The sequence below is a fragment of the Desmodus rotundus genome, chromosome 4 (genome assembly GCF_022682495.2).
Source record: "Desmodus rotundus isolate HL8 chromosome 4, HLdesRot8A.1, whole genome shotgun sequence".
NCBI lineage: Eukaryota > Metazoa > Chordata > Mammalia > Chiroptera > Phyllostomidae > Desmodus > Desmodus rotundus.
The window spans coordinates 112,711,841-112,737,791 of NC_071390.1; the positions used below are offsets into that span (position 1 = coordinate 112,711,841).

The 25,951-nt window shown below is 38.1% G+C and overlaps 1 protein-coding gene across 1 annotated transcript; it reads left to right on the forward strand.

Moving 5' to 3' along the window:
* Nucleotides 1-91: 91 nt before the first annotated feature.
* KIN (Kin17 DNA and RNA binding protein) lies at nucleotides 92-25,292 on the forward strand. The gene is made up of 13 exons (XM_024580364.4): nucleotides 92-282; nucleotides 3,669-3,763; nucleotides 6,164-6,207; nucleotides 6,291-6,413; nucleotides 7,224-7,405; nucleotides 8,183-8,231; nucleotides 9,158-9,215; nucleotides 12,031-12,157; nucleotides 14,285-14,335; nucleotides 17,224-17,292; nucleotides 18,525-18,624; nucleotides 20,553-20,653; nucleotides 24,054-25,292. Exons 1-13 carry the CDS (start codon nucleotides 169-171, stop codon nucleotides 24,120-24,122), a joined length of 1,182 nt encoding a protein of 393 aa, XP_024436132.2. The 5' UTR covers nucleotides 92-168; the 3' UTR covers nucleotides 24,123-25,292.
* The last annotated feature ends 659 nt before the right edge of the window (nucleotides 25,293-25,951 follow it).

A 25,951-nucleotide genomic window follows, 5' to 3' on the forward strand; every position in this document is an offset into this window, starting at 1 on the left:
CCTGATGCCAAATAGACGTAAACCTCGCGAGCGTTGGGAGCCTTGCCTACCGAGGCCCCACCTTTTTCCGGCTCTTAGCTGGTATTTGTTCCGCCCACCAGTCAGTTCAGTTCCGTTTCCGGTTGGTAGTACGCTGGGCCCCTTGGACTTAGCGCTCCGGTGGTCGCGATGGGAAAGTCAGATTTTCTTACTCCCAAGGCCATCGCCAACAGGATCAAATCCAAGGGGCTTCAGAAGCTGCGCTGGTATTGCCAGATGTGCCAGAAGCAGTGCCGGGACGAGGTAAGCTAGCCCGGGATAGCCCCAAGCCCCGTCCTCTCCCTTGGCTGGGTCCGGCTGGAAATCCGGGCTCAAGTTCTTGATGCTGAGCATGAAGGCGTGGATCTCAGGTCCCTAGTTACGGGTCTGTACTGGGCGAGTCAACTAATCAACATAGTAGGGACGTCCTTCCCTGCAGCCCCCGTCCTAGTGGGGAATCTTTGGTCTTTGACGCTTCTTTTTTCCCAATTGCACCCCCCCCCCAAGAAATGAGAAATAAGAAAAGATTTAGCAGCTCGAAGTGATCCCACTCACGGTGTCGGAAAACGGAGGCTTGAATAGTTAAATGCCAGGCTCCTGGGCAATAACAATAACAATCACCTTTCACGACGTGACTCTTAGAGAAACATATGATTAGGATTCACACTCATTTCAGGATCAGATGAAAAAGAAGAAATAAGTTCTTGCACACCACTCACTTAATAATTTATGGAGCAATTACAATATGCTGGAGCCAGAATATTATTGTGGTTAAGATGTAGATTCGCTTCAGACTGAGAATTATGAAGCCTCACCACACCACTTATGCTGCTGTGTGGTCTTGGGTTAGTTACATTCTCTCTGCCTGTTTACTTCTCTGTAAAGTGGGAACAATAACTGCACCTACTTGTAAGATTGTTGTGAATTTTAAATGAGTGGAGTATGTGTAAAATGACTCAGGAGGTCTTTGGGTAGTTTTCGAAAAGTTTTATCTGCCCTGCTGTGGAGTTTACACTTTCTCCAATAATGAGGTGGGTCATGAATCGCCTTGAAGAATTGAGAGCAGGTTAGTAATGTGATATTTTTCTCTGGAGATTGAATTGGGTAAAGATGGAAGAACGTTGGGCAATAGGAATAATCAAATCCATTGTTTGTGCATGTGAGATAAGAGATATTTTAGGTGGGACTCAACATTGAATAACATTGATACTGTTACTCGTTTTTGTTTCTCTCTAGTTCTTGCTGTTTAAGTCAAGGTGGAATTCTCACGCAGAAAACTGAAGACTAGTACATTGAACATCCATATATTCATTACCCAGACTTAACAGTTTAGTATTTTGTCATATTTACTTGTTTCTTAAATATTTTAAAGTAAATCACAAACTTAAGGATATTTCAGCACTAAATACTTAAATATGCATTTCTAAAATATCAGGATAGTTTTCTACGGAGCTAAAAGATATGCCATCACACATAACAAAATTAATAAAAATTCCTTTATTTCATCTGATACACACCATACTCACATTTCCTTAGTTCTGCCAAATGCTTTTTAAAACAGTTTTTTAAAAAACCAAGATCCAGTCAAAACCTATGAATTGGATTTGGTTATTAGGGCTTTTTAAAAAAATAAACTTTATTTTTTGAAAAGTTTTACAATGACATGTCATTATCACCAAAATCTATAGTTCACATTAGGGTTCACTCTTGGTTTTGGACAATCTATGAATTTGGGCAAATGTATGATGACATGTATCCACCATTGCAGTATTGTGCAGAGTAGTTTCACTGCCCTAAAAGTCTCTGTGCTCCACGTTATGAGGGCTTTTAACTGTCTCTAAATTGTAAATTTACAATAGGACCCACTTGCTGCTCCCTTCCCTTCCACTCCCCAACTTTTTTCCTTGCCATGAACTTGGAGAAGACCAGAGCAGTCAGCTGTCAGAGCATTCCTACTTTCTGGATAGGTTAAATTATTTCCTTGTCACTGTCTTTTGCCTTCTTTCTCTAACTTGTATAGTTTTTGATTTCTAAAGACTTGATTAACTTCAGGTTAAATGTTTCGGGGATGAATACTTTATTTATGATTCAGTGTATTTCACATTGTATCAAGTGAAAGAGGACAGCCTGTAATTAGAAAGTAATATTTTCCATCTTGCAAGAGCAAGTAACTAGTAGGATGATACTTTGGAATCATGACCATATACCGAGTTTTCCATCTGTGTGTTTTAGCATCCTCGCCTGAGTCACTTATTTCATTAGGAGTTGCAGAGTGGTTACTTTTCTAATTCTTTTCTACAATAGACTTGTTATTGTCTGCTATTCATTTATAAAAAGGAGCTTTTACTCATCAGTCAAATGTTATCCTCAAATACAGTTCCAATAAGAAAGGGAAGATAAATACTTAATTCTTTCCTTTAAGGCATTTGTGGTGGTTCTGGCCTGTTTGCCTCCAGATTTGCTTATTTCCCTTCCCTACCTGAAAGGACAACCCGGGGGGGAGGGGGGGGGAGGAGAAGTTTCTGCCTCTTGTTTTCTGTCTCTGAACATTGGAAGATTGAAGGGGAGGAAGGTCAGGTCCAGAGTATTCCACTCCTGCTCATCCACCCCTTGTATTTCTAGGGTTTAATAACATTATTTTGTTTTCATTTTATTGACTTATTTTTAATTTATGGAAAATGGGACCGGTTTTTCATTTATGAGCCCAATACCAAGTTTCTTTTTAAGATACAATTAAGTAAGAGTAATGCATGGGTAGCACACAGATGAGCAAGAATTGTATAGATGGTCTTTGGATGACCAAAGATGAGGAAACTACCCTAATCAAGACAGAAGAAATCAGGATATTGGCCATGGGATTGAGCAGAGAGACTGGATAAGAGTTATTGATTTAGAAAGCTGAGTGGGTTCAGTGATAAATGGAGTGCACGATGAAGGAGAGAGACACTAGGATGCCCGCCTTGGTCCTGGCTTGGGTGATTGGGTGTGTGGTATAGTGCTGTTCACTGAGATGGGGGATACAGGAGGAGAGGCATGTTTTTTCATTTCTGTTACTAGTGAAGAATCAGATTCAAATGCTAAGTTGAACAGATACAAGGTCAAAACTTGTATGCTTTTATAATCATCTGATAAGATACAACTTTAGTGCATTTAACACTAGGTTTATGTAATATGTAACAATGTATTTTGGATAATAGCTAAAGTAGAGGAAAGTGAGTGAAACTAATGACCCATTTTATTTCGTTATATTCCTTGAAGTGCTTGTATAACACTGTGTGAAGTAGGTGCTCAAGAGAAGTTTGTTGAGTCAAAAAAAAAAAAAAAGCAACAAAAAAACACAAAAAACCCTGAAATCACTCTTATGTTTCTGTGCACAATAATGTTTCTTACTAATGTCTGTTTTCTAAAGAACTATTTTTCTGTCTCTTAAATACCTAGGATTATTCTTTGGTTAGCATGGTTACAGAACTCAACTTCGTAAAAAAAAAATAATAAAAATAAAAATAGGGTGCTATGGCTAGTGATTTTATTAATTTTTACAGTTTACCATCAAAGAACATATTTTTTAGAGTTTTATTAAATACTTCTACTTAGGCCCCATTATGATGACCTAAATCAGAATATAACTACTTTCTTTACATTTTTTGTAGAATGGCTTTAAGTGTCATTGTATGTCTGAATCTCATCAGAGGCAACTATTGCTGGCTTCAGAAAATCCTCAGCAGTTTATGGATTATTTTTCAGAGTAAGTAACTAAAAGACATTCTTATATCATAAGCTATATTCATTTGGACATTTACTAAATGCTTAATATTTTATATATTGGAAGCTCTGTGTTCCTTAACATACTAACATGATAGCTATGTTATCTTTGTGCTCAGTTTCTGTCTTCCTTGGGAAATATATTATAATACGAAATTGTTTAAAAAATGTTGCACACGATTCAATTTTTTTTTCTTTCACTTCAAACAAATGAAACTATCTTCTCTTCTAAAACAGGTGTGACCAAGAGCACAGCTCTGGAGTCAGACTGCCGACTTTAAATCCTTCAGATCTGGGTTTCTCCACTCCTGAGCTATGTGACTGGGTGTATTACTGAAGTTTTTCTGGGCTTTAATCTAATCTATACTAAAAATAGTACCCTCTTCCAAGTACTGTCTTGCCTTCATAGGGTTTATCTGAGGTTATGTGAGTTAATACTTTTAAACTGTTTAGAAGAGTGCCTGGTACTTAATATTAGCTGTTAATTATTAATAGTATTTAGTCTTGCTTCAGTCCATCTCTTGCTTTTTAAAGTTCTAGACGTTTTGATCTAAGGATCATAATGAATACCACTAGGGTTCAAATGGCACACTTTGGGAATTACCATTCTGGCAAGAGCCACCTACCCTCAGTGTCTTCCTTGCCACCTTCATTCGCTCTGTCCAGTGTAGCTGCCTTCCGCCGCTGTCAGGCTCCCGAAGAGTCATTCGTGCCTTTTTCCATCTTCCTCTTCCTTGATCTCTCCTCGATGGGTGATGACCTTAACTTGTGATTAAAACACCTCTCTGACATACATTCTTTCCTGGTTTTTTCCCCACCACTCCCTGTGCTCACTTCCTTCATTAACTCCTCTTTCTCTTCTAGCTCCTCAAATGTAGGAAGTCCTTCAGGGTGCCTGCTGGGCTTCTTTGCATCCCACTCCACACAGTCTCCATGAGTTAGTTATTCTTCTGTTACCTTTATGTTTGAATAAACATAAACTTCTAAGTCTGGATGTTCATTCCTAACATCTGTTTTGAGTTACAGTTTTTGTTTTGTTTTGTTTTTCTGGGCAGTTCTAATCTATATTTCTGAAGGCTATCTCAAAGTCAGCATTTCTAAAGCTGAAGTTAGAATTCTCCCCACCGCACCTAGTTTCCTGTGCTGGCTAATAACTACCTACACAGACTGCTAAGCTGCAAACCTCAGAGTCCTCTGGGAATTCCCTCAGGTGGATTCTCTACAGTGTCCTTTAGAATTACGCCTTTTCCATTCTCACAGCCCAGTATCATCCTCAATGTCTCCACCTAAAAGATTTCAGTGACTTCCTCACTGGTCTCCCAACCTGCAGCTTCTGCTCCTCCTGTGTGGGTTCTATGCCTGTGGTTCCCAAGCCAGTGCCCACATCAGAATCACCCTGAGGGCTTGTGAAGGCAGAATGGCAGACCCCCACACCCACTTTCTGATTCAGTAGCTCTGGGATGGGCTGTAGACTTTGCATTTCTATCCAGTGCCCAGGTGATGTCGATGCCCAGGCGATGCTGTTGGTCTGGGACCACACTATGAGAATTGTAATTGTATACTGTCCAGCAGAATTATCTTTCCAAATCACAGATTTTCACAGATTAACTCCTAAGTAAATTATTTTATGTTTTTCCATTGTCTGCATAAAACTGACCTCTTTAGCATGACCTACAAGGTAATTAAAAAATTAGCCCTAACTATTCCAGCTACATCATCTCCCTGTTATCCTATCCTACTCCCACTCTTACACTCATTTTTATCAGCCTTCAATGTTTGCCAAATTTGATTGTCATTTCTCAAACATGTGAAGCTTTCATGTCTCTGTGCCAGCTGGAAATGGGCTCCTCTTCTTCACCTGTAAAAATCCTATTTATGCTTCAAAAATCATCCTCGGGCACCTCTGAGTATCTCCCTCAACTCTTCCTGTGACATTTTGTTACATCTCTTTTTCAGTTTGACTTCTGTTTACGATTGGGTCTGCTGGATTGTAACCTAGATGAAGATCCAGGTTTTATTCACCTCTATTTATCTGTGGAATAAGGGAAGGCTTTTTTTTTATCACGTGTAGAATGGGGTGGTTGTGCCGCAGCCAGTAGTGCGCAGAGGCTCCCTGAAGGACGCTCTCCAAAGATGTGTGGCCACTTGTGCTATGGCTGATTTGCCAAGACAAACGTTTCAACTCCAAACTGACTCATAACTTTAATTCTTGAATCTTTTGGGATTCTTTCCTTGTTCAGTTCTTAAAGGTTTGTAACAGATATTCAGTAAATGTTCCCTATGTCATTTGAGAACTCAAAATGTACAGTGGCTTAAATTTCAGAAAGATAATGCTATATATTTATAGAAATTACCTTAATGCTTTCCTTTCTTTCTTTATTAGGGAATTCAGAAATGACTTCCTAGAACTTCTCAGGAGACGCTTTGGTAAGCATCTTAAGTATTGTGCACATAGTAACTTTTAGTCCTATAACCTATTCAGGGTCAACAGTTCCATATTTCCTTCTTAGGCACTAAGAGAGTTCACAACAACATTGTGTATAATGAGTATATCAGCCACCGAGAGCACATCCATATGAATGCCACTCAGTGGGAGACTCTGACTGATTTTACCAAGTGGCTGGGCAGAGAAGGTAAGAGTAAGACATTTGAACAGTTGGTTTGTGGCTCCATTGCAAGGAGAGAGTTGTTACAGTTTCTGTGTAAATTTATGGAAAAGAGGATGAGTAGGGTAATTAAAAAGCTGGCAGAGAGAAGCATCATATTCCAGGATGGATTTTATGTATTACAGTTGAGTATGGATATCTAGAATCACTCTTTGGCCAGAGCCAAGATTTCACTGAAGCAAGCTCTCATTGAGATTAAGGATTATTATCAGTCCTCCTCTGTTCCTCCCCCGCCCCTGCCCCCTTATTTATTTCACTTTAGGAAACTTGTTACCTCCCAAGGAGATTTTTTAATTTATTGTTTCTTTTTCCATTTTTAGTCTTCATAGCATGAAAAATTGGGGAGAAAAAAGAGAAAGAAGTTTTGTGTTAATGTGTACTTATTCAAGTGTGTTATTTTATTCCATTTTAGGGGAATAATTTCTGCTTAATTAAATTAGGAGAATATCACATACTCATTGGATGTTAAACACTTATTATACACAGTTGAATAATTACTAAGCAAGATAATACTTCTTTTCTATGTTTTCTTTGTTTAAATATGTTGCTTCAACCTAGCTAGCTAAAACTCGGGACAGTAATTTTTTATGTTCAAAGAGATAAAATATTCCACTTAAAATATCTAAATCTCATTAACTGTGAATATGAAAAATTCATGTGCTGCATGAATTCATATATTTGAATGAATGAGTAAATAATGCAGAGATAGAACATATTTGTATTTACCTTTAGCTTTGATTGTATACATATTTATGGTATCTGCTTAATATTTTTAAGGCTTGTGTAAAGTGGATGAGACACCAAAAGGCTGGTATATTCAGTATATAGACAGGGACCCAGAAACTATCCGCCGGCAACTGGAACTAGAGAAAAAGAAGAAACAGGACCTTGATGATGAAGAAAAAACTGCCAAATTTATTGAAGAGCAAGTGAGAAGAGGACTGGAAGGAAAAGAGCAGGTGGGCAACAATGTCATTGAGAGAGGCAATAGAAAGAGGGCTAAAGAAGCAAAATTCCTTGTTTTGTTAAGCACCGGATTGAGTTTTGTAGGTACTATTTCTTAACTAAGAGAAGAAGTACAGGGCTGAATGTAAAAGCCCAGGTTTGGGAGTTGAGACAAACTTGGGTCAATCCCAGACGTACTGACCTCACAATCTTGTGTAATTATATTATCTTATAAACCTCAGTTTTTATTTCTCTAAAAAGAGGCAGTAGTTAATGGGAAAGAAATTAACAGATAATTTCTCCTGATTGTGATTAACGCAGGGCTAGAGATAAACACAGTGTGTAGGAACCTAGAGGGCCAGAGCTTGCTCCAGCCTTGGGCAGATGTAAAATATTTGAAGGTAAATATAACCCCTGCGTTGAGAAGGCTTGTATTAGTGGTCAAAATCCAGGTAAATGGGGAAGGAAGGGCATGGCGGTGGTTCGGGAGTTAGAATAACTAGATCAAGGCATTTATTTCAACAAATATTTATTGTGTCCCTCCTGCTGACCAGGCAGTCCTCCAGGCACAGGGGATACAGTAATGAACAAAAGATTTTTTAAAATCCTATAAAATTTTCAACTGGAGAATATTTACAATACATGTAATTTCTTGAGTAGAGTCTCAATCATTTTCAAGTTGTATCTTAGGGCGGCCTTGCAATATAGGTAGAAAGTCCTAATTTAGGTATAATGAATACTAATAGTAAATTCTCTGTGAACCAAACCTTCAAACTTTTCATCCCCCTTAGGAAGCTCCTGTTTTTACAGAATTAAGCAGAGAAAATGATGAAGAGAAAGGTAATTTTACTTCTTTTTCTTTTTTTTAATGTGAATGCTTTTATATTGGTTCTGCTAAAAAGTTAACAGCGTATTTGGGAGCGAGACATAATCTGTCTGAATTTCATTGTTCTCATAGATAAAATAAAAAGACAATACTAGTAAATTGGATGGGATGCCCTCAGCTATAAGTAACAAAACTGGCAAGTAACAAGTTAGCCTAACAATAAGGAAGTGTCTTGCCATACCGAGAGTCCCAGAGGTAGGGTAGTTCAGGATGCCATACTCTCAGCAGCCAGACACACATCATTGCAGACCCAGCACTGTCCAGAGGATGACAGAGAGCATCCCTTCTGGAGTACCCTATGAGCAAGGAAGGTTTTTCTAGATGATACCTCTCCCACCAATGGACCTCTGTTTGAATGTCATTGGCCAAGCTATCACATGGCCACCTCAAGAACAGTCACTGGGAAGGGAATGGGATTATTTTGATTTATTTAGACCATAAGAACCTTACTAATCACTTCCCAAGGCTCCCACCTTATAGTCCTGTCACCTTGGCGTTAGGTTTTCAAGTAATTCAAACGTGAATTGGGGGGGACGCGCGCATTCAGCGTATAGCATCCTCTGTACCGTGTATGAGGGGTATGTACGCCTAAACGAAATTGGATCCCTACTAGTGAGGGGAGCTGGGGCAGTGCAGTGGAGAGGCAGCCAAGGCTGTCAGCTACAGCTCGATTATGAAGGTCTTTCCCGGCCCTGCAAGCATCCATCCAGTATGTTCTACAGGAATAGCAGCATTCCTGCTCTCATTTAGTCAGAGTGCTCATGGAAAACAACGATAACGACAGACTGCCCATGAATTTCTAAGTGGATATACTGTGGTATCTGAGAAGTTTCATTACCGTTTTCCTGAAATACATGGAATACCAATTTTTCTCTTCTAGTGACATTTAATTTGAATAAAGGAGCATGTAGTTCAACAGCAACATCTTCCAAGTCAAGGTGAGCTGCATGAACAGATAGCTTAGAATTTAAGGAGTTTTGTGAAATGTTGATGACTACATTTTAAAAGCTGCAGCATTATGAATAATTTTTTTTCTGCTTCTATTTTTGTTTGTTTGGGTTTGATGGCTGGTTGGGTTTTTTTGTGTATGTGTGTGTGGTTTCTTTTAGCAGCTGTTTTTTTCTTATTTGCCTGTCATAAGATGACCATCTTTTAAAGAAAGGCTTCTTTTGAGTAATGGCTTCACATGGATAAACTGTTGCTTCTCCATGCATCCTTCCCCACTTACTGGTTCCCCTGTGCTGCTGCAGTACTGCTCATTGTCCTATCATTGCCCACGTAGCAGGTTTAAATGTTAGCTAGGGCATACATTTTTTGTTTCGTCTGATGTGTTGAGATTTTTCTGAGAATAAAGACTTACTAACCTATCTCCTTAATACTGTCACCTAGTGCAGTATAAATATACTAGTGGGCACTCAGTAATAATTGCTTTCACTTCTAGATAGTGTAATACAGGCAAGAGTCCACAAACTTTTCTGTAAAGGGCCACACAGTAAACATTCTAGACATATGGGTTGTAGATATATGTCTTTGTCACAGCCATTGATTTAACTCTGCTGTCAGAGTGCAGAGGCAGACGTAGGCAGTACTTAAGTGAACGTGACTGTGTTCCAGTAAAATCGTCTTTATAAAAACAGGCCACGGGCTGGATCTGGCCCTCAAGCTGTAGTTAGCCAAACCCTGATACAGCATGTAGTCTCTTCTATCCACTTTTCATCTTCCTTTCTAGTTATCTATTCTTTTATCAAATATTTATTCACTGTTTGTGGTGTGCAAATGCAGTCAATTTAGTTGAGGTTTAAAGGCTAAATGTAAGAGATGTTCAGGAAGGTATCAGTATATTTGTGAATTTAGCTTTAAGCTGTGTTTTACACGTTGTGTGTTAAGGCCCTCATGCGGGGCAGGGAGCAGGGGTTAATGTATAGGCTAGTACCTATTTGCATGACTGAAGTGGCTAGGAGAGTTGAAGGAAGCGGGCAGGCTGAGCCAGCAATGTGTAACTGCTTCCCAGTGGCTTACCGATGTCTTAGCGTCGATCAAATGTTTCAGAACATTAACACCTACATTAGGTATCGTGAAGATATTGGTTAATTGAGTTCTGTATATGGTACATTTGCAAATTCTTTTTAAGCTATTGATATGATACAGCCTGGAAGACAGGCTTGAATATACCATAACACACATGTCATATGGTTTTAGGTCCTTCTGTATTTCTCTCTGTTCTCCTTTATTATTTATTACTAAGTGTACATGAATTTTAAGGTTGGTCCCAATGCCCCTAAATTGATCACCTTTGTATTAGTGTCCTATGACTGTGTTAATAAATTACCGCAAACTAGGTGGCTTGAAACAGTGGAAAACTCTTCTGTCTTTAGAGGTCAGGATTCCGAAATCAAGTGTCTGCAGGGCCGTGCTCCCTCCAGAGCCTCTCGGGGAGAATCCGCTTCTGGTACTTACTGGCACTCCTTGGCTTGTGGCTGCATCCCTCTTGACTTAATGACCAGGGTCTTTAAATTTCTCTTTGCATCATCTCCATATCACCTCCTATGTGTGTGTCAGATCTCCCTCTGTTTTTCTCTGAAAAGAATGTTCTAATGCTACCTTTAAATATTTAATTTTTTTTAATATTTAGAACAAATAATGTACAATAATAATTCTATTGTATTTTCTAATCATCATACTTTTTTTCTTGGTTATCTCCATGGTAGCATTGTGCAAATATTTAATTTTTTGTAAAGATGACAGATTAAATAATGACACTACAAGGTGGGGTGTCATGTGTGTCTTACAGTGCTATGGCATTTAAAAAAAAACATTCAAGAAACGTCATGAATAATGGATCTTAAAGACTTTTAATAGATGTAGATAAATGGAGAGACTCTTTAGGTGTAAAAGAGGCATGTGCAAATTTGCAAAGGCATGAAGCAGAGGGCACGGCTCAGTCAATAGCAAATTGTTCACAGCGGCCAGTGCACATAGTAAGCCAGAGATATTATTCTGGGATCAGTGGTGACAATTTTATATGAGCACTAAAAGAAATAGAATTTACACTGTCAACTCAAGGCAGTGAGGCAATCAAAAATATTTAAGTGATATATTAAGATCTTAGCTTTAAGCCCTGGCTGGTGCAGCTCAGTAGATTGAGCACCAGCCTGCAAACCAAAGGGTGATGATTCTATTCCCAGTCAGGGCAGATGCCTGGGTTGTGGGCCAGGTCCCCAGTAGGGGGCGTGTGAGAGGCAACCACACATTGATGTTTCCCTCTTTCGCTCTGTTCCCCTCAGTCTAAAAATAAACAAATTAAATCTTAAAAAAAAAATCGTTGCTTTAAAAAAATAGAATTGGCAGTAATGTGCTAGACTCCTACGAAACGTTTAATCCTTGCATTTGAGCTCCTAGTTGGGTCACATTATTATCCCCATTTAAATGAGGAACTCACGCTTAGAAAAGCTATGACTCCAAGTTCTAGGAGAAGTAGTCTCAAACCCTGATCTGCTTAACACCAAAGCCAATGCAGTCACCACTGTGCTGTACTGGTTTTACTGGCTCTCACTGAAGTGTGAGGAGGAGGGAGGGGGAGGTAAACACGGGAAGGGTTACATGTTCCCCTGGTGCCAGTAGTCCTGTAAGGGATGCAGGTGGGCCCTTCACTGTTTTGACTAATCTGTTATAAATGACTCATGTTTATTCTGCTCATTCTAAAGCCTTTGTCTGTGTATAGTCTTCGTTAACCAGCATGGTTCTTTTTATCAGTTCTTTGGGACCGAGTGCTTTGAAAGTGATAGAGACCGCAGCATCAGTGAAACGGAAAGAATCTTCCCGGAGCTCAGCTCAACCAAAAGAAAAGAAAAAGAAATCCGCACTTGATGAAATCATGGAGGTACAGTTGATAAACTTCCCGGTGACTCTTCTTTCTTTTTATTGCGTTTATTGGGGTGACATTGATAGAATTATGCAGGTGTCAGGTGCAGATCTGTACACTGTGTTGCGTGTTTACCACATCAAGTCAAGTCTCCTTCCTTCACCATTTATCCCCCCACCCCCTCCATCTCTCTCTAGCACCCCACCACTGGCAATCACCACACTGTTGACCATGTTCATGAGTTTTTCTGTTTTTTGTTTCTTTTTTTGCTCAATACCCTGCCCCCCCCCCACACACACACACAAACTGATGCAGTTTAAACCAAGGAAACTTAAATAGTTTCACCATTGTTAGATTACTGTAAAGTTAGAAAAATGTGCATATGCTAAGTCAGGGAAAAGGATCCGAGGTGCAGTTCCGTTGGAATAGAATTAGAACTCCCTAACTAGATTTAGTTTCTGGCCTCAAATGCGATCTTCACAACTCTCCATGCAGCTATGGTCAGCAGTGTTCAAAGAGAAGGACTTCAGTTGTAGTGGAAGCCGGAAGTGAAGCTCTGTTCCTCTGCTGTGGCTGTGCAGTTTTCATCCTCCCTAGACTCCCCTACCAACCTGTGCTCTCCTACTGTCTAACTTCCCCTTGCCGCCTTCTAGGCAGCAGGAAGAGGCTGTGACGTAGTTTTAATTTGATTTAACCTGATGGCTGAGTTTATGAGATGAATCATTGAGAACTTGTGATTATCTGGATCTAGGGCCATGCTTTCTGCCTGGAACTCCAGAGCAACTCTGCAGAAGGCTCTTAATATACTCCTAAATATTCCTTTCTGCCTCCTAACACATGACCTTACCTTGCCAATAAATTTATGAAATAAGTGGAAAAATAGAAGAGGAGGGACAGGTGAAGAGAAAGAATAAATGGATACAAGAAACAGCTTTTTTTTTTCCTGTAATATCATCTCCTCTGTCTCTCCATCATTTTCTTCATATGTGGAGGGTTAGGAGGTCACTGTTCAGTCTGCCCTGTTACTGAGTCCTCACACCATGAGGAGCTGTCTGAAGAGTGTAAAGTATAACAAGATGTGTACACTCTGAGACATGGGCATTACTTCATTCAACAAATGCTGAGTCACTGTTACGTGCTGGGTGAGCGTTGTGTGAGGGCGTGGGTCTGTAGAATAAGGATAAAAACAGTACTTGTGTGCCATGGAGCTTTCATTTTAGTGAGGGAGACATCCCCCGAACAAGTGAACCAGTAGGTAATTGCGTACAAAATGCTAAGTCCTAAGGAGGTCTGAGCATCAAGAGTGGGGAGATAGCTTGTGCGAAGGCAGGAGGAGCTAGAGGTCAGGCATCTAAAGGAAGAGTCAGTGTGGCTGCTGCGTGGTAAATGCAAGAGTGGCGGCCTTTGAGGTTAGAGAAGCAGAGAGGGGGTTTTTAAATTTAATTCAAAGGAAAGTGGAAGGCCAGATCTACCTGCTTGGAATGTAAAATGTGCTGAATTTAGAACGTTGGAGGAGTTAAAATGAGGTTTAGGATCAACTAAAGAGTGGCATCATTCAGTTCCAATGAAAGGGGTTCTAACGTTAAGCAGCTGAGAAGGAAAAAGGTGTGATATAAAGCCATAATGGACAGTCAGCCTTTTATTCTTTTGGTCTCCCTTTTATTTACATCTCTCTTGGTTATATATTTCTTCCCCTCCATTTATAAGCTTCATTATCCTTATCAAACAGGGAAGTTCCTTTTGCCTTAAAACTCTGTACCTAACTGCTGAGCTAAAGTGGTCTATAAGTGTTGTTTTTACCGCTTGAAAACATGCTTGTTTCCCGTTCAGGACAGTTGCTGGGAGGAAGGCGGGGCAGGGCAGTACTTTGGCATGCAGATGGCTTTGCAGTATTGCCTAGGTGGAGGTTATTTGTGTTTATTTTCTTGGTCAATTGACTTGCTCTATGAAAGTTTTTTAATCCAAGTTTTTAAAAATCAAAACATTGCAAAAATATGTTTATTTGTATATCAGAGCTTGCATATTATATCATTGATTTTCTGAGAAGTATATGTTTTATGTTGTTCTTTTGCTGAATATAATGTTATTCAAATGAGTTGAGGATTGTAAAGAGCTCATTTTGTGGTTGTCTTGTCTGTTCCACAGATTGAAGAGGAGAAGAAAAGAGCTGCCCGGACAGACTACTGGCTGCAGCCGGTACGTACTCAGCTGGAGTGTTTTGCCTTCTGAACGTACTTTCAAGGGAATGATTTACAAAGCATTTGGTATAAATGACTACATTTCTCAAGTTTATATAAATTACATAGATTGATATAACTTCAGTGAGTCTTTTTTTCTATTTGATCTTTAATTAGGACTTGCAACCTGTATTGGAGGGTTACTTCATGTTTATTAGGCTAATAATATTCCTTGAATTTAATGCTAACTTGTTTATGGCACCTTGAATTTAAGCTCCATTTTTGTTATAAGACAAAAGATTGCAGTTTCAGAAATAGAATAAATAGAATGTAAATGCAGAAGTACTTGTTTTCAACTTATATCTACTGAACTTAGAATACCCATTTAAGTACTTTATTTAAAAAAAAACAGTTTTAATTTTATGAACTCATGGAAAGCTTTGTATTTTGTTGCTTATTATTGCTTATTATTTTAAGATAATTTTATAACAATTTGTAAACATTTAAATAACATTAAAATTATTTATTGATGCTTTTTGTTTTGTTTTGTTTTTTCTGATGCTCTGTTTTGAACTTACTGAGATGTTAAGTTCTCATAAAACCTGCAGAGGACCTAAGTTATTCCTAAAGAAGCTGGTTTGGTCAATAACAGGGGAGTAAAAAGTAACATGTTATTGAGATAATTTCTGACTTGAAAAATAAGAATAATAACAACCTCAGAGGTCAGGAAGTTCAAATTTTGGATTCTGCTCTTCATAGTCATTTTCCTACTTGGAAGTAATTTAGCTTCCATGTCTTAGTTTATATTTTTATATAACGAGAAACATTTCTATCTCAGGTTCACGTGACAGATCATGAAATAAGTTATTTAATAACAAAATACCTACTGTATTAATAGAAAATACTCATTTTGTATAAGTTATTTCAGTTAATTCTCATATCAGCCCTATAAGGTAATTACTATTATTATTCTCATTTTATAGGTGAGAAAACTGAGGTGTACGGTATTTGAGCACTTTCCTCAAGGTCATTTAGTTAGTGGTGAGCCTGGGTTTTCCTGGCCACCTGATTCAGTCAGTTGTACTCTTAACTAGTAAATGGCACTTCCTGGGAAGCTTTCATCACCCTGACTCCTTCTCTGGGTAGAATTTTGGGTCAAGAGTAGTACAGGAGGGACCTGTAGGGGAGAGACCGCCCATGAATTATTTTTGTCTTCCCTGCTAGAGTAGCTAGCACTTGAACATTAATAGTTTTATATAATGTTTTTGAAAATGTAATCAACAATTTTGATTAAAGCGGTAGTTAGTTCTTAACCAGGAGTGATTAAGAAAATTTTTTCTATGTTTACCTCGGTCTCTATAATAAAAAACATTATAGAACACTTTATTACATACACTTGTCTTCTGGAGACAGAAGTGTAGGGTACAGTAAGGTCATGGGATTTCAAAATACACATGCTTTACTACCTCTGCCATCCAGTCTCTTGGTGTGAAATGCACATTTTCACTAACCTCCTAGGTGAATCTTACATGTACCCTTGCTGAAGAACCATTGGTATAAAGAGAAAAGAAAACAAACTGAAAGCAGAAAGAAGAAAAGCAAAACATTCCAAATTTTACTTACTCTAAAAATTCTCTTCCCATTGATAAAACCTTCAATTAAATATTACTTTCTGTTGATAGTTTTCTTATACTGTAAATTATTCAGTTTTTCTACATTCTTGCAGAGTGTTACCTTAAAAGTGAGAATTAACCAACAGTGCTCTGATGACTCAGTATGTTTCTTATTTTGAAAAGGGCGGTATGTTTGCTTAAATAGCCAGCAGTCTACAGCGAGATCGGAGAGCTTCATTTTTTAAACTCAGGAAAAGGTTTTAAACAGATTCGTTGTGAGCAAGTGTCAATAAGTCCAATGATGTAATGAGCTGTCTCTAAATGAGGGCCTTTGAGAGATTTAGTCCAGAAATACTCTGGCTAAATCAGAGAAGTCGTTTTGATATTATTTTCTTAATTTAGAGAGTCTTAGTAAAACAGAGACTTAAGAATAAGACCCTTCAAGTCTTCTCTTAAACATGTCTACCTTCTATTTAATACCTTCCCCAAAGTCCTCATGGAATTTGTGTTCATACAATTGTTAGCACAGCTTAGTGAAGTACTTGTGACCATCTGGTACCTCTGTTATAGTTACTGAAGTAGCAAATGTAGAATTACTATAGTGAATGTATAGCAATAAGTTAGATGATTTAATTTCCATCAGCCATTAACACCGCTAATTCAAATCGGGAAAACAATTAAAGTACCAAAATCGAAATGTGTTAATATGAAATAAGCCCAGGTTTCTCTCACATTTGAGAATAGTTACTCAACAGAAGGGTATTTTTAGCTGGAGCTAATCTGGAGGAATCTCATCTGTATCAAAAAGTCAAAGCAACATAATGAGAACAGCACACTGTGGAGAGCGTCGTGTCCTGAGAATTCCCAGTGAGCCTCTTGCCGTTGGCACTCTTATCTGCAGGGAACACCAACAGTAAAGTGTCCTTAACACTCTTCACTTCCTTAAAATGATAGGAAGAAAGAACCTCTTTGTGGAAGATGTGAAGTAATAGAATTGAGGTTTGTAGATAAATGTCCTAGACTTCAACAAACCTTCACTATGGAAATCAGTCATTAGACAGATATTTTTTCCTCTTGGTAACTGTACTGAATAAGAAGAGAGAGGAGGAATGAAAGACTGACTACTAAGGAAGCGCCATTGTTGGGAAGGCCTTTAGAACTCCAGGTTTTCTTACTTAGCAGAGCAGTTGCATTTTACAGTGATTTTTGATGGATGCTTAAAATGAAGGAGTAAAACAGAACAGGTAATTTATGTATTTCTTCTTATCTCTATTTTTCTATTCTAATTTTCTAGGAAATTATTGTGAAAATTATAACCAAAAAACTTGGCGAGAAATATCATAAGAAAAAGGGGGTTGTTAAGGTAAGAACTGAAGTTACGAATGGAGTTTGTGAAAGGAGCGGGTGGGTGACTGAGGAAGGCCGTTTGGTGTTCCTTACAAATCAAGTCCTGGTAGCAGAAAGCACGTGTCTAAGGTTCTTGTTGGTCCTGAAAAAGGAAAGCTGCATTTATAATTATTGGAGAAGTAATTCATTTTCAACCATCGTTTGTACTTAATCTCCATTTGCTCTCTTACTGGAGTGTGTGTGAACAGTGTGTGTGAAATCCCATTGGCACCTCTTAAACTCAGTGTGCACACCTTGCTGATCAATGAGATACACTCTCTGTTGATGATGAGCAATGTAGTTACACCCCCAGAATTCCAAGGAGGCCTTCCATGTGTTTTGCCTGAGAGACTGTCTTTTGACTGCTCTAGGATTTTAAAATTGAAAAATCAACACTCCAGTCCTTTTTTTCCCCTTTGCTTTTCCTAAATATAGTTCATTTCAGCACCCAGGCTGCACATGCATAAATTGCTCTTCCACTGTCCTTGAGGCCAGACGAAATTACCCCTCTCACTATATTTCTTAAAGTCTTATTTTTTTAAATATTTTATTTATTTTTAGAGAGAAGGGGAGGGAGGGAGAAAGAGTGAGAGAAACATCAGTTTCTGGTTGCCTCTTATGCACCCCGCACTGGGGACCTGGCCCACAATGCAGGCATGTGCCATGACTGGGAATCGAACCAGCAACCTTTGGCTCGCAGGCCATAGCAGCGAGGGCTTAAAGTCTTATTTTAAGAAAACCAGTCTCTATTTCCAGATGAAAACCTTAACTAGGCTTTGTATTGAATCCAAAGAACCATAGACCAGCAAATTTCAGCCAGTATGCTGCAAGAATTTTTTAAACTTGCAGTACGTGTTTAGTCAGGGGCATAGACCCTTTTTCCCTTAGATTGTCAGATAAAAAATGACAACAGCCAACACAACATCTGTCTGGCATGAATGAATCAAAATTATACCCTTTTTTTTTTTGTCAGATCAGCAAAAATACTTTTTGGTGTGCCACAGAATTTTAGTATTAGTTTATATATGCCATGAGATGAAAAAAGTTGAAAATTGCTGCCGTGGACTAAGAAATAGTAAATGGTTACTAGAAAATAGTGTTGTTTATAGAAGGAGTTACTCTTCTTTTGAATGGAATTTTATTTCTATCCTTTTGAAATTTGTGTTCACATATCTCTTCCATTATAAAAGTATTGATTTTACATGACAGGAAGTAATTGACAAATACACAGCTGTTGTAAAGATGATTGATTCTGGAGACAAGCTGAAACTTGACCAGACTCATTTAGAAACAGTAATCCCGGCACCAGGTAAATCTTTATGCAGACCATTTAATGCGTATGCCATCAACATGAGTGCTTCCATTCATCAAACCATAGCTTTTCGACACCGCTTGATCGTTATAGATACGTATCTCCTTTCTAGAAATACTTAGCAGCCATTATAACTGACCCTGTACTTGGTGATTGGTAATTTGGCAGTCTTCTGAGAAAGCTCTTTGTGTCATGAACAAATTTTCCCTTCCTGGAGTTTCTTTCTCCAGGAGTAAAACACAGACATATTTGGATAAATTCAGTCACATTAGGGTTACTATTAATATTCAGTATTTATTTAGCTACCTGAAATGTAAAGTAAAATCCAGTATTTTGTTTTTTCTTTTCCTTAAAAGTATCTTTTTAAAAAAATATATTTTATTGATTCTGCTGTTACAATTATCCTGATATTTCCCCCTTTGTCCCACTCCGCATGGTACTCCCAATCTCTCCAGCATTCCCCCACCTTAGTTCATGTCCATGGGTCATGCATGTAAGTTCTTAGGCTACACTATTTCCTATACTGTACTTTACATCCCGATGGCTATTCTGTAGCTGCCAATTTGTACTTCTTTTTTTTAAAGATATTTAGACAGAGGGGAAGTGAGGGAGGAAGAGAAGGAGAGAAACAATGTGTGGCTGGGGGCCTGGCCTACAACCCAGGCATGTGCCCTGACTGGGAATCAAACTGGTGACCCTTTGGTTTGCAGGCTGGTGCTCAGTCCACTGAGCCACACCAGCCAGGGCCAATTTGTTCTTCTTAATCCCTGCATCTTTCCCCCCATTCTCCCTCCTCCCTCTCCCAACTGATAACCCTCCAAATGATCTCCATATCTATGATTCTGTTCTTGTTCTGCTTGTTTGCTTAGTTTGTTCTTTAGCTTCAGTTTTTGATAGTTGTGAATTTGTTACCATTTTAATGTTCATCGTTTTGATCTTCTATTTCTTACATAGTTAGTTCCCTTTAACTTGATCATTTGGATACTAACACAGTGTCTAGTATTAATGCTCTTTAGTCGGGTTCTTTGCCTGATACAATTTCTTCATGGTGATGTCATTGCTGGCACAATGATCGTGTTAGTTTGTAAAACATTTACTTATCAGAGCCTTTATTCTTTCACTCTAAGATAAAAACTCATCTAATGGATTACATTTTTTTCCCAATAAACTGGACTTTTTTAAAGTCTACATTTTGATAAGTTTTAACACATGAAAACTCTTGTGAAACCATCCTTAAATCAAGATAATGAATGTGTAAAACACATTACCCCTGACTGCCCCCAGTTTTCCTCGTTTTCCTCTATAGTCTAATTGTTCCTCTCACTTCTCCCCTTGCCTCCCAGCCACGCCCAGGCAAGCATCACTCTGTTATTACTGCTGTTTGTATATCCAGTCACCTGTTGATGGACATTTGGGTTGTTTATAGTTTTTAGTTGTTACAAGTAAAACTGCTGTGAACATTTTTATACAAATCTTTGTATGGACATATGATTGCTTTTCTGTTGGGAAAACACTTACACATAGGAGGCTTAGTCACATGGCAGGCATATATTTAAACTTTTATGAAACTACCAAACCATCTTACGGTTTTAAAAAGTGATGAATTAAAGTAAGCAAAGTTCTCTCTGATTACTTCTGGACTCTGAGCATTTCTTCCAAATATGTTATATACCATGCAATCTAAAATTAAAACATACCCCTTTGACAAAGAAGTGAAAAATGGAGTCTTATAATGTGATAGTAATTATGGTATTCTAAAGTCTACTTGAGAATATTACAGAGTTCTTAAATGATTAAGAACTTGTAAGAGGAGGGTTTTGGTTTTAGTTATGCTTGTTCAGTGTAATTGCATTTTGCTGTGACAAAGTAGAAGAAAAAAGTGGACATTTTCTTTGTATTCAGTGTTACATTCTTCTTTATTGCAGGAAAGAGAATTCTCGTTTTAAATGGGGGCTACAGAGGAAATGAAGGTACCTTAGAATCCATCAATGAGAAGACCTTTTCAGCTACTATAGTCATTGAAACTGTAAGTATGTTCACACAAAGACAGAAATTTCAAAATGCTTTAAAAATGTGTCACTTCTTCGTCATTGGATTGGTCTTTGTTTTATTCTAGAGTTTGGATTTTTTGTCTGTCTTCTGTCCTATTTAGAAAAATCTCCAGGCTTATTTTCTCTAGTGACTCTACCATTGCTAAAACATTTTCTTTTCTGATTACAAAAGGAATGCCTATGTGTCTTAGTCCGTTCGGGCTGCTATAACAAAATACCACAGACCAGGTAGCTTATAAACAATAGAAATGTATTTCTCACAGGTCTAAGGGCCAGAAGTCCAAGATCAAGGCACTGGCAGATTTGGTGTCTGTTCAGGGCCTGCTTCCTTTTCATGTGTCTTCACGTGGTAGAAGGGACAAGGGAGCTTTTGGGGGTCCCCTTATAAGGGCACTAATCCATTCATGAGGACTCCGCTTCCATGACCTAATCACCTCCCAAAGGCCCCACCTCCCAAGTATCACATTGGGCATCAGGTTGCAACATATGAAGTTTTTGTGGGACACATTCAATCAGTAGTAATACTCGTATAATACCTGGAAATTACAACTTAATATAAATAACTTTTTAAATTACCCATAATCTCCCAGACAAATGATAACCCCTATTAATATTTTGGTCTGCTCCCTTCCAGTCTTTATATTTTATAAAACTGCCTACAACACGTACAGTTTTCATATTCTGACTTTCTCTCACATTTGGCATGGTATAATTAGTGGGGAATGTATAGTCATAATTAACAGGGAAAAGGCCACAGAGATCAATTTTTAAAATTGTCCCTTCTTTCATAAAGGATTTAAGGGAGCAAAGATCAATAAAATAATTAACCTAAAGAAGTCTGACATATAAAAATTGCTTACCGATTTAGAATTGACATTTCAGTAACGGGTCTCTGTGTGAGGCAAAGGGGACGTCACATGTCTGGAGAAGGGAGGGGGTGAAACAAGCTTTGTCCTGACTGCCTTCACTCTTTAACTTCTGAACTGTGCATTATGTGTCTTTACCGCCAAATGAGAGACATTTTTGTCTCCAGTTCAGCAAGCGTCAATATTTGGGGGGAATAATAGACGCCTTGGAGACTCTGATGGAAGTTTTGAACTCTCTCCAAAAAATTGTACGTAACTGCCAAATTTTACGAATTTGTTGTCTTAAGGAACTCCTAGGCCCCTAAACCCACCTGCGGGTTGGTTAGAGAGTATGTGTCTCACAAAGGTTTTCTGAAAAGACATCTCCTTATTTGAGAGGAATCACATTTTAAGTAGGGCAAGCATTTTTTTTCCTGTCCTGGACAACACTAACCTAGAAACTGTCGCTATGTTAAACTAGAGGGGAAAGGGAAAGGTAGTATCATCTGTCATTAAGGAATTTATCAAGCTGACTGAATGAACAGATTGAGGGGTTTTTTAAGTCAGTTAAGTTTTTCTCTGAGTCGATCAATATATGGTAATGGAAAATCTTAAATTTCTGTGCCTGCTTGATCCTCCTCCACTTTTTAATTTCATAATACCATCCAATTTAGGTCGTGCTTCACGTTTTCATCTCAGGGGAACACAAAACAACTTATTACCATCGAGAGTGTGCTAGGTTCCATCCTGATATTTTTGGTTTACAGTTTGTATGACTTTTAAGAACTGCTTTCTTCTCTCCCACACCGAAAACCCAGTCTCACCTTCCTTTCTCATGCTTTAGTTGCGTACAGACCTGTATTGAGATGAAACCTATGGGGAAATCCTCATAAAAAGCCTTTCTGGTTAATGGCAAAGCAGTACTTACTTTTGGAAGAGGAAATCCACCAGCTAATTTTGGGGTTTTTTTATTTTTCTTTTGTAGCCTGCCTGCCCCCCAGAAAAAACTATCTGTGTTTGCACGTGCGTGCCTGTCTGTGTGCCCATGTTCTCTTCACGTCACTGCCACGAAGCACGTGAACATTTCAATGATTCCTGATATCTTTACCATGTCTGCAATCTTGAATTTGTTATCAGTATATTTGAAACATTTATTATTCTTACACATTATGATTTTTAAATAGCTAATGAAGTGTTCAAAAACAACCTCAGTCTTTTAACTACTTGCCTAATAACCCACATATCTGACTCATTTTTAGTCCCCAACTTGGTGGTTCTTACCATAAAAGTGTAATTGATCGTTGACCTCTAAACTTGGTAATGGAAGGCTCAGCCTGGGTCATCCATTATATGGGAACTTATTTCCTTTAAATACAATCGTCATTATATATTAAAAGAATGGCATTTTACAAAGCATTTTAAAGAGAAGGCATGAGTAACAGTAAAAAGTACTAAAATCTCAGTTCAGGGTTGGAGTCATTATCATCCACACCATCATTTTATATTTGGCAAGGAGGGAACCTACTGTTAATATTTTAACCAAAGATTAATAGTGAGTTGAAAATTATTGAGCTCATACTCATATTATATTCCAGTATTATTCTAATATTCCAGGTATTATTCTAAATATTTGATATGTATGTACCCATTTATATTTTCCAACAATCTAAAAGTACATGGTTTACTCATGAGGATGGGATTTGAACTTGGGTCCAGAGCCTGTATTCTCAGCCTCTGTGTTCCCAGCTGAGTCAACTTCTATGACAAGGACTTTCATCATCTAGTTTTCCCTTCCCCTTTCGTTTGGATATGAAGAGAAGATGAAAATATATTTAAAGTTGGACTCATTTTCTATAATAAGGACCAGCTAACTTTTATAGCTAAATTAGACATGTTTGAGTATTTTGCTTAAAATAGTATTTGCTATATAAAAAAAAACCTTTCAAACTAATAATGGTACAAATATAATAGAAGTTTACTTCTCATTCTAAAAGTCCAAAATGGGTGTTGTTTATCAGGGAGCGGCTCTTTTCCAAAGGGTGATTCGTGAGCCCGTGGCCCTTCTAAAAAAAGGCCCTTGTGGCTTTACCACCTTCACTAAGTGGCTTTTTACAGTTGTGTCTGCTTCATGCAGACCAAGGAGAGTGTTGGACTGCGAGTGGAAGGTAGCGTGGTCTGGCCCTGGAAACGCACGCACCACTTCTGTTCACCTCCGTTCACTTCCGTGCGCCGGAGCTCCACCTCATGGCCACACCTAACCACTCAGGGAGCTCGGACATCCCGCTATCCAGGGGCGCAGCAGATACCGAACAGCTAGCAGGTCACGCCACAGCATCTAGTGATAACGCCTCTCAAATAGCTTTGAAGAAAATGATGGTAGTCCCCAATGAGAATGTCACTGAATGTTGTTGAAGTTCATAGACATACAGAAATGTTAGTTACCAGTTTGTATTTCTAAGTGTAGTTCATTTTCCTGTCTTTTAAGTACATGTGTGTTTTTAACCTTTTCTTCAATTTCTTTCATTTGTAGGGACCTTTAAAAGGACGCAGAGTTGAAGGAATTCAATATGAAGACATTTCCAAACTTGCTGGAGTTTGAAAATTTATTGACATTAAAATCCTAAAGCATCAAATTGGTGTTTGCCAAGGCATTATGATACTCTACTATGTTAGGGTGTTTCTTTTGTATAAATCAAATGAATTTATTTAAATATTACTGTATAGTTGTTTAGCTAAATTTTTAAAAACTAATTATGTCTCATAAAGTATCAAACCATGTCAATTTGTTCTTATTTTTGTTTTCTTTTTAATATTTCCTTGACCTTTAGTCTTCCTTAAGAGAATTTTGTTATAAAGTTTTATAAACACAATTGAGAATCATAATTAGAGGAAATTCTTCATATACTCTAAATTTATATTTTTAGTAGTAATGTTGAACTATAAATATAATTACGTTTTAAAAAGTCAAACTACATATAATACCAACTGTGTTTTAACACGTCATGGAACTGCCAGGCTGTGTTCTAAAGTGGCTGCAGCATCTTACAGTCCCACCAGCAACCTTGAACTACGCATTTGGAACTAAGTGAAGCAGTATATTACGTAGGGGTGCAAAAGGCGGAAAGCCAGCTCACATTTGCATGTGCACAAACAAAAGGGAATTCATAGTTCACACAGTTGGAGAGGGGGGGTGTCCAGCATTTTGGCATCTCTGGGCCACACTGGAAGAAGGGTTTTCTTGGGCTACACGTTAAATACACAAACACTAATGAAAACTGACGAGCAAAAACAAAGGGGGTTAAGTAAACTTACGATTTTGTGTTGGGCTGCATTCACATCCTTCCTGGGCTGCGGGTTGGACACCCCTGGTCGTCATGTGCTGTGGGGTTCAGAGTATGAACAGCCTTTCTTTAAGGGTTGGGTCATACTGGGTGTTTGGACTCACTTCTGACTGGGATAAGGCTGAAGAGAACATACCTCTTTTTATGATACTAAGCGATCCTTTAAAGCGTATAGAATGCTTTGAATAAGACCTCAGACCAGTAGTTACGGACGGGATTCATAGTGCACTTTTGCCGCACACTGAGACAGTCTTTAATTCCCCTTTTTGATTTGTTGCTTGGAATTGCCAGGTATCCAACTCTAATAGCCTTGTTTAATTTTCAGTATATTAAAAACAAATTTATGACAGAGGAACAATCTGAGCCAAAAGTCTGTTTTTTTCTGAAACGTAGGCTCCCGTTTTCCTGACGAGGCATATATATTTAATTGGTTTAATGGAAACTGTTTAGATTGATACCTAGGAATAGCCTTGAAGACAGACAGCATAAATGGTAAAGATGCTTAATATACCTGACAAATACCAGCACTGTAATATCCCAGCTCTATACAAAATTAAATATTGATCAAGTACCAGTGGGTGGCAAGGTGCTCCACAAAATAAACCTAATATAGGTAATTGTCAAGTTTTCCTTCGTCACTGAGGAGCATAATACTTTCAGAAACTAATCAAAAGGTGGACATGGAATAGTTCCTTCCTTTCCAACGATTCCTATTAATTTGTTTCCTTTGTTTGGAATTCAAAAGTGGTTATTCATTTGTAATTCAAAATTAATTATATAGAGAAGGCATATTTCTAGTGTCAAGGGGAACGTGTGAACCATATTAAAATTTTTACAGGCAATGAATTTCAAAACAACAGATATTAATAGGTTTTGATAGTCTGAATAACATGAATTTAATTTTAAGTCTACTTTCTTTTTATAGGACTCTTGCCCGATATCTGTTGCATGTAAATATGCACCCCAACATTTTCATCATTATTTTAAAAACAACGAAGCACAAATAAAATACTAGAAATCAAATTAAACTTACCTAAAGGTAGCAATGTTAAAGTCAAAGTTTTTACGAAGTAGTAACTATAAGAAC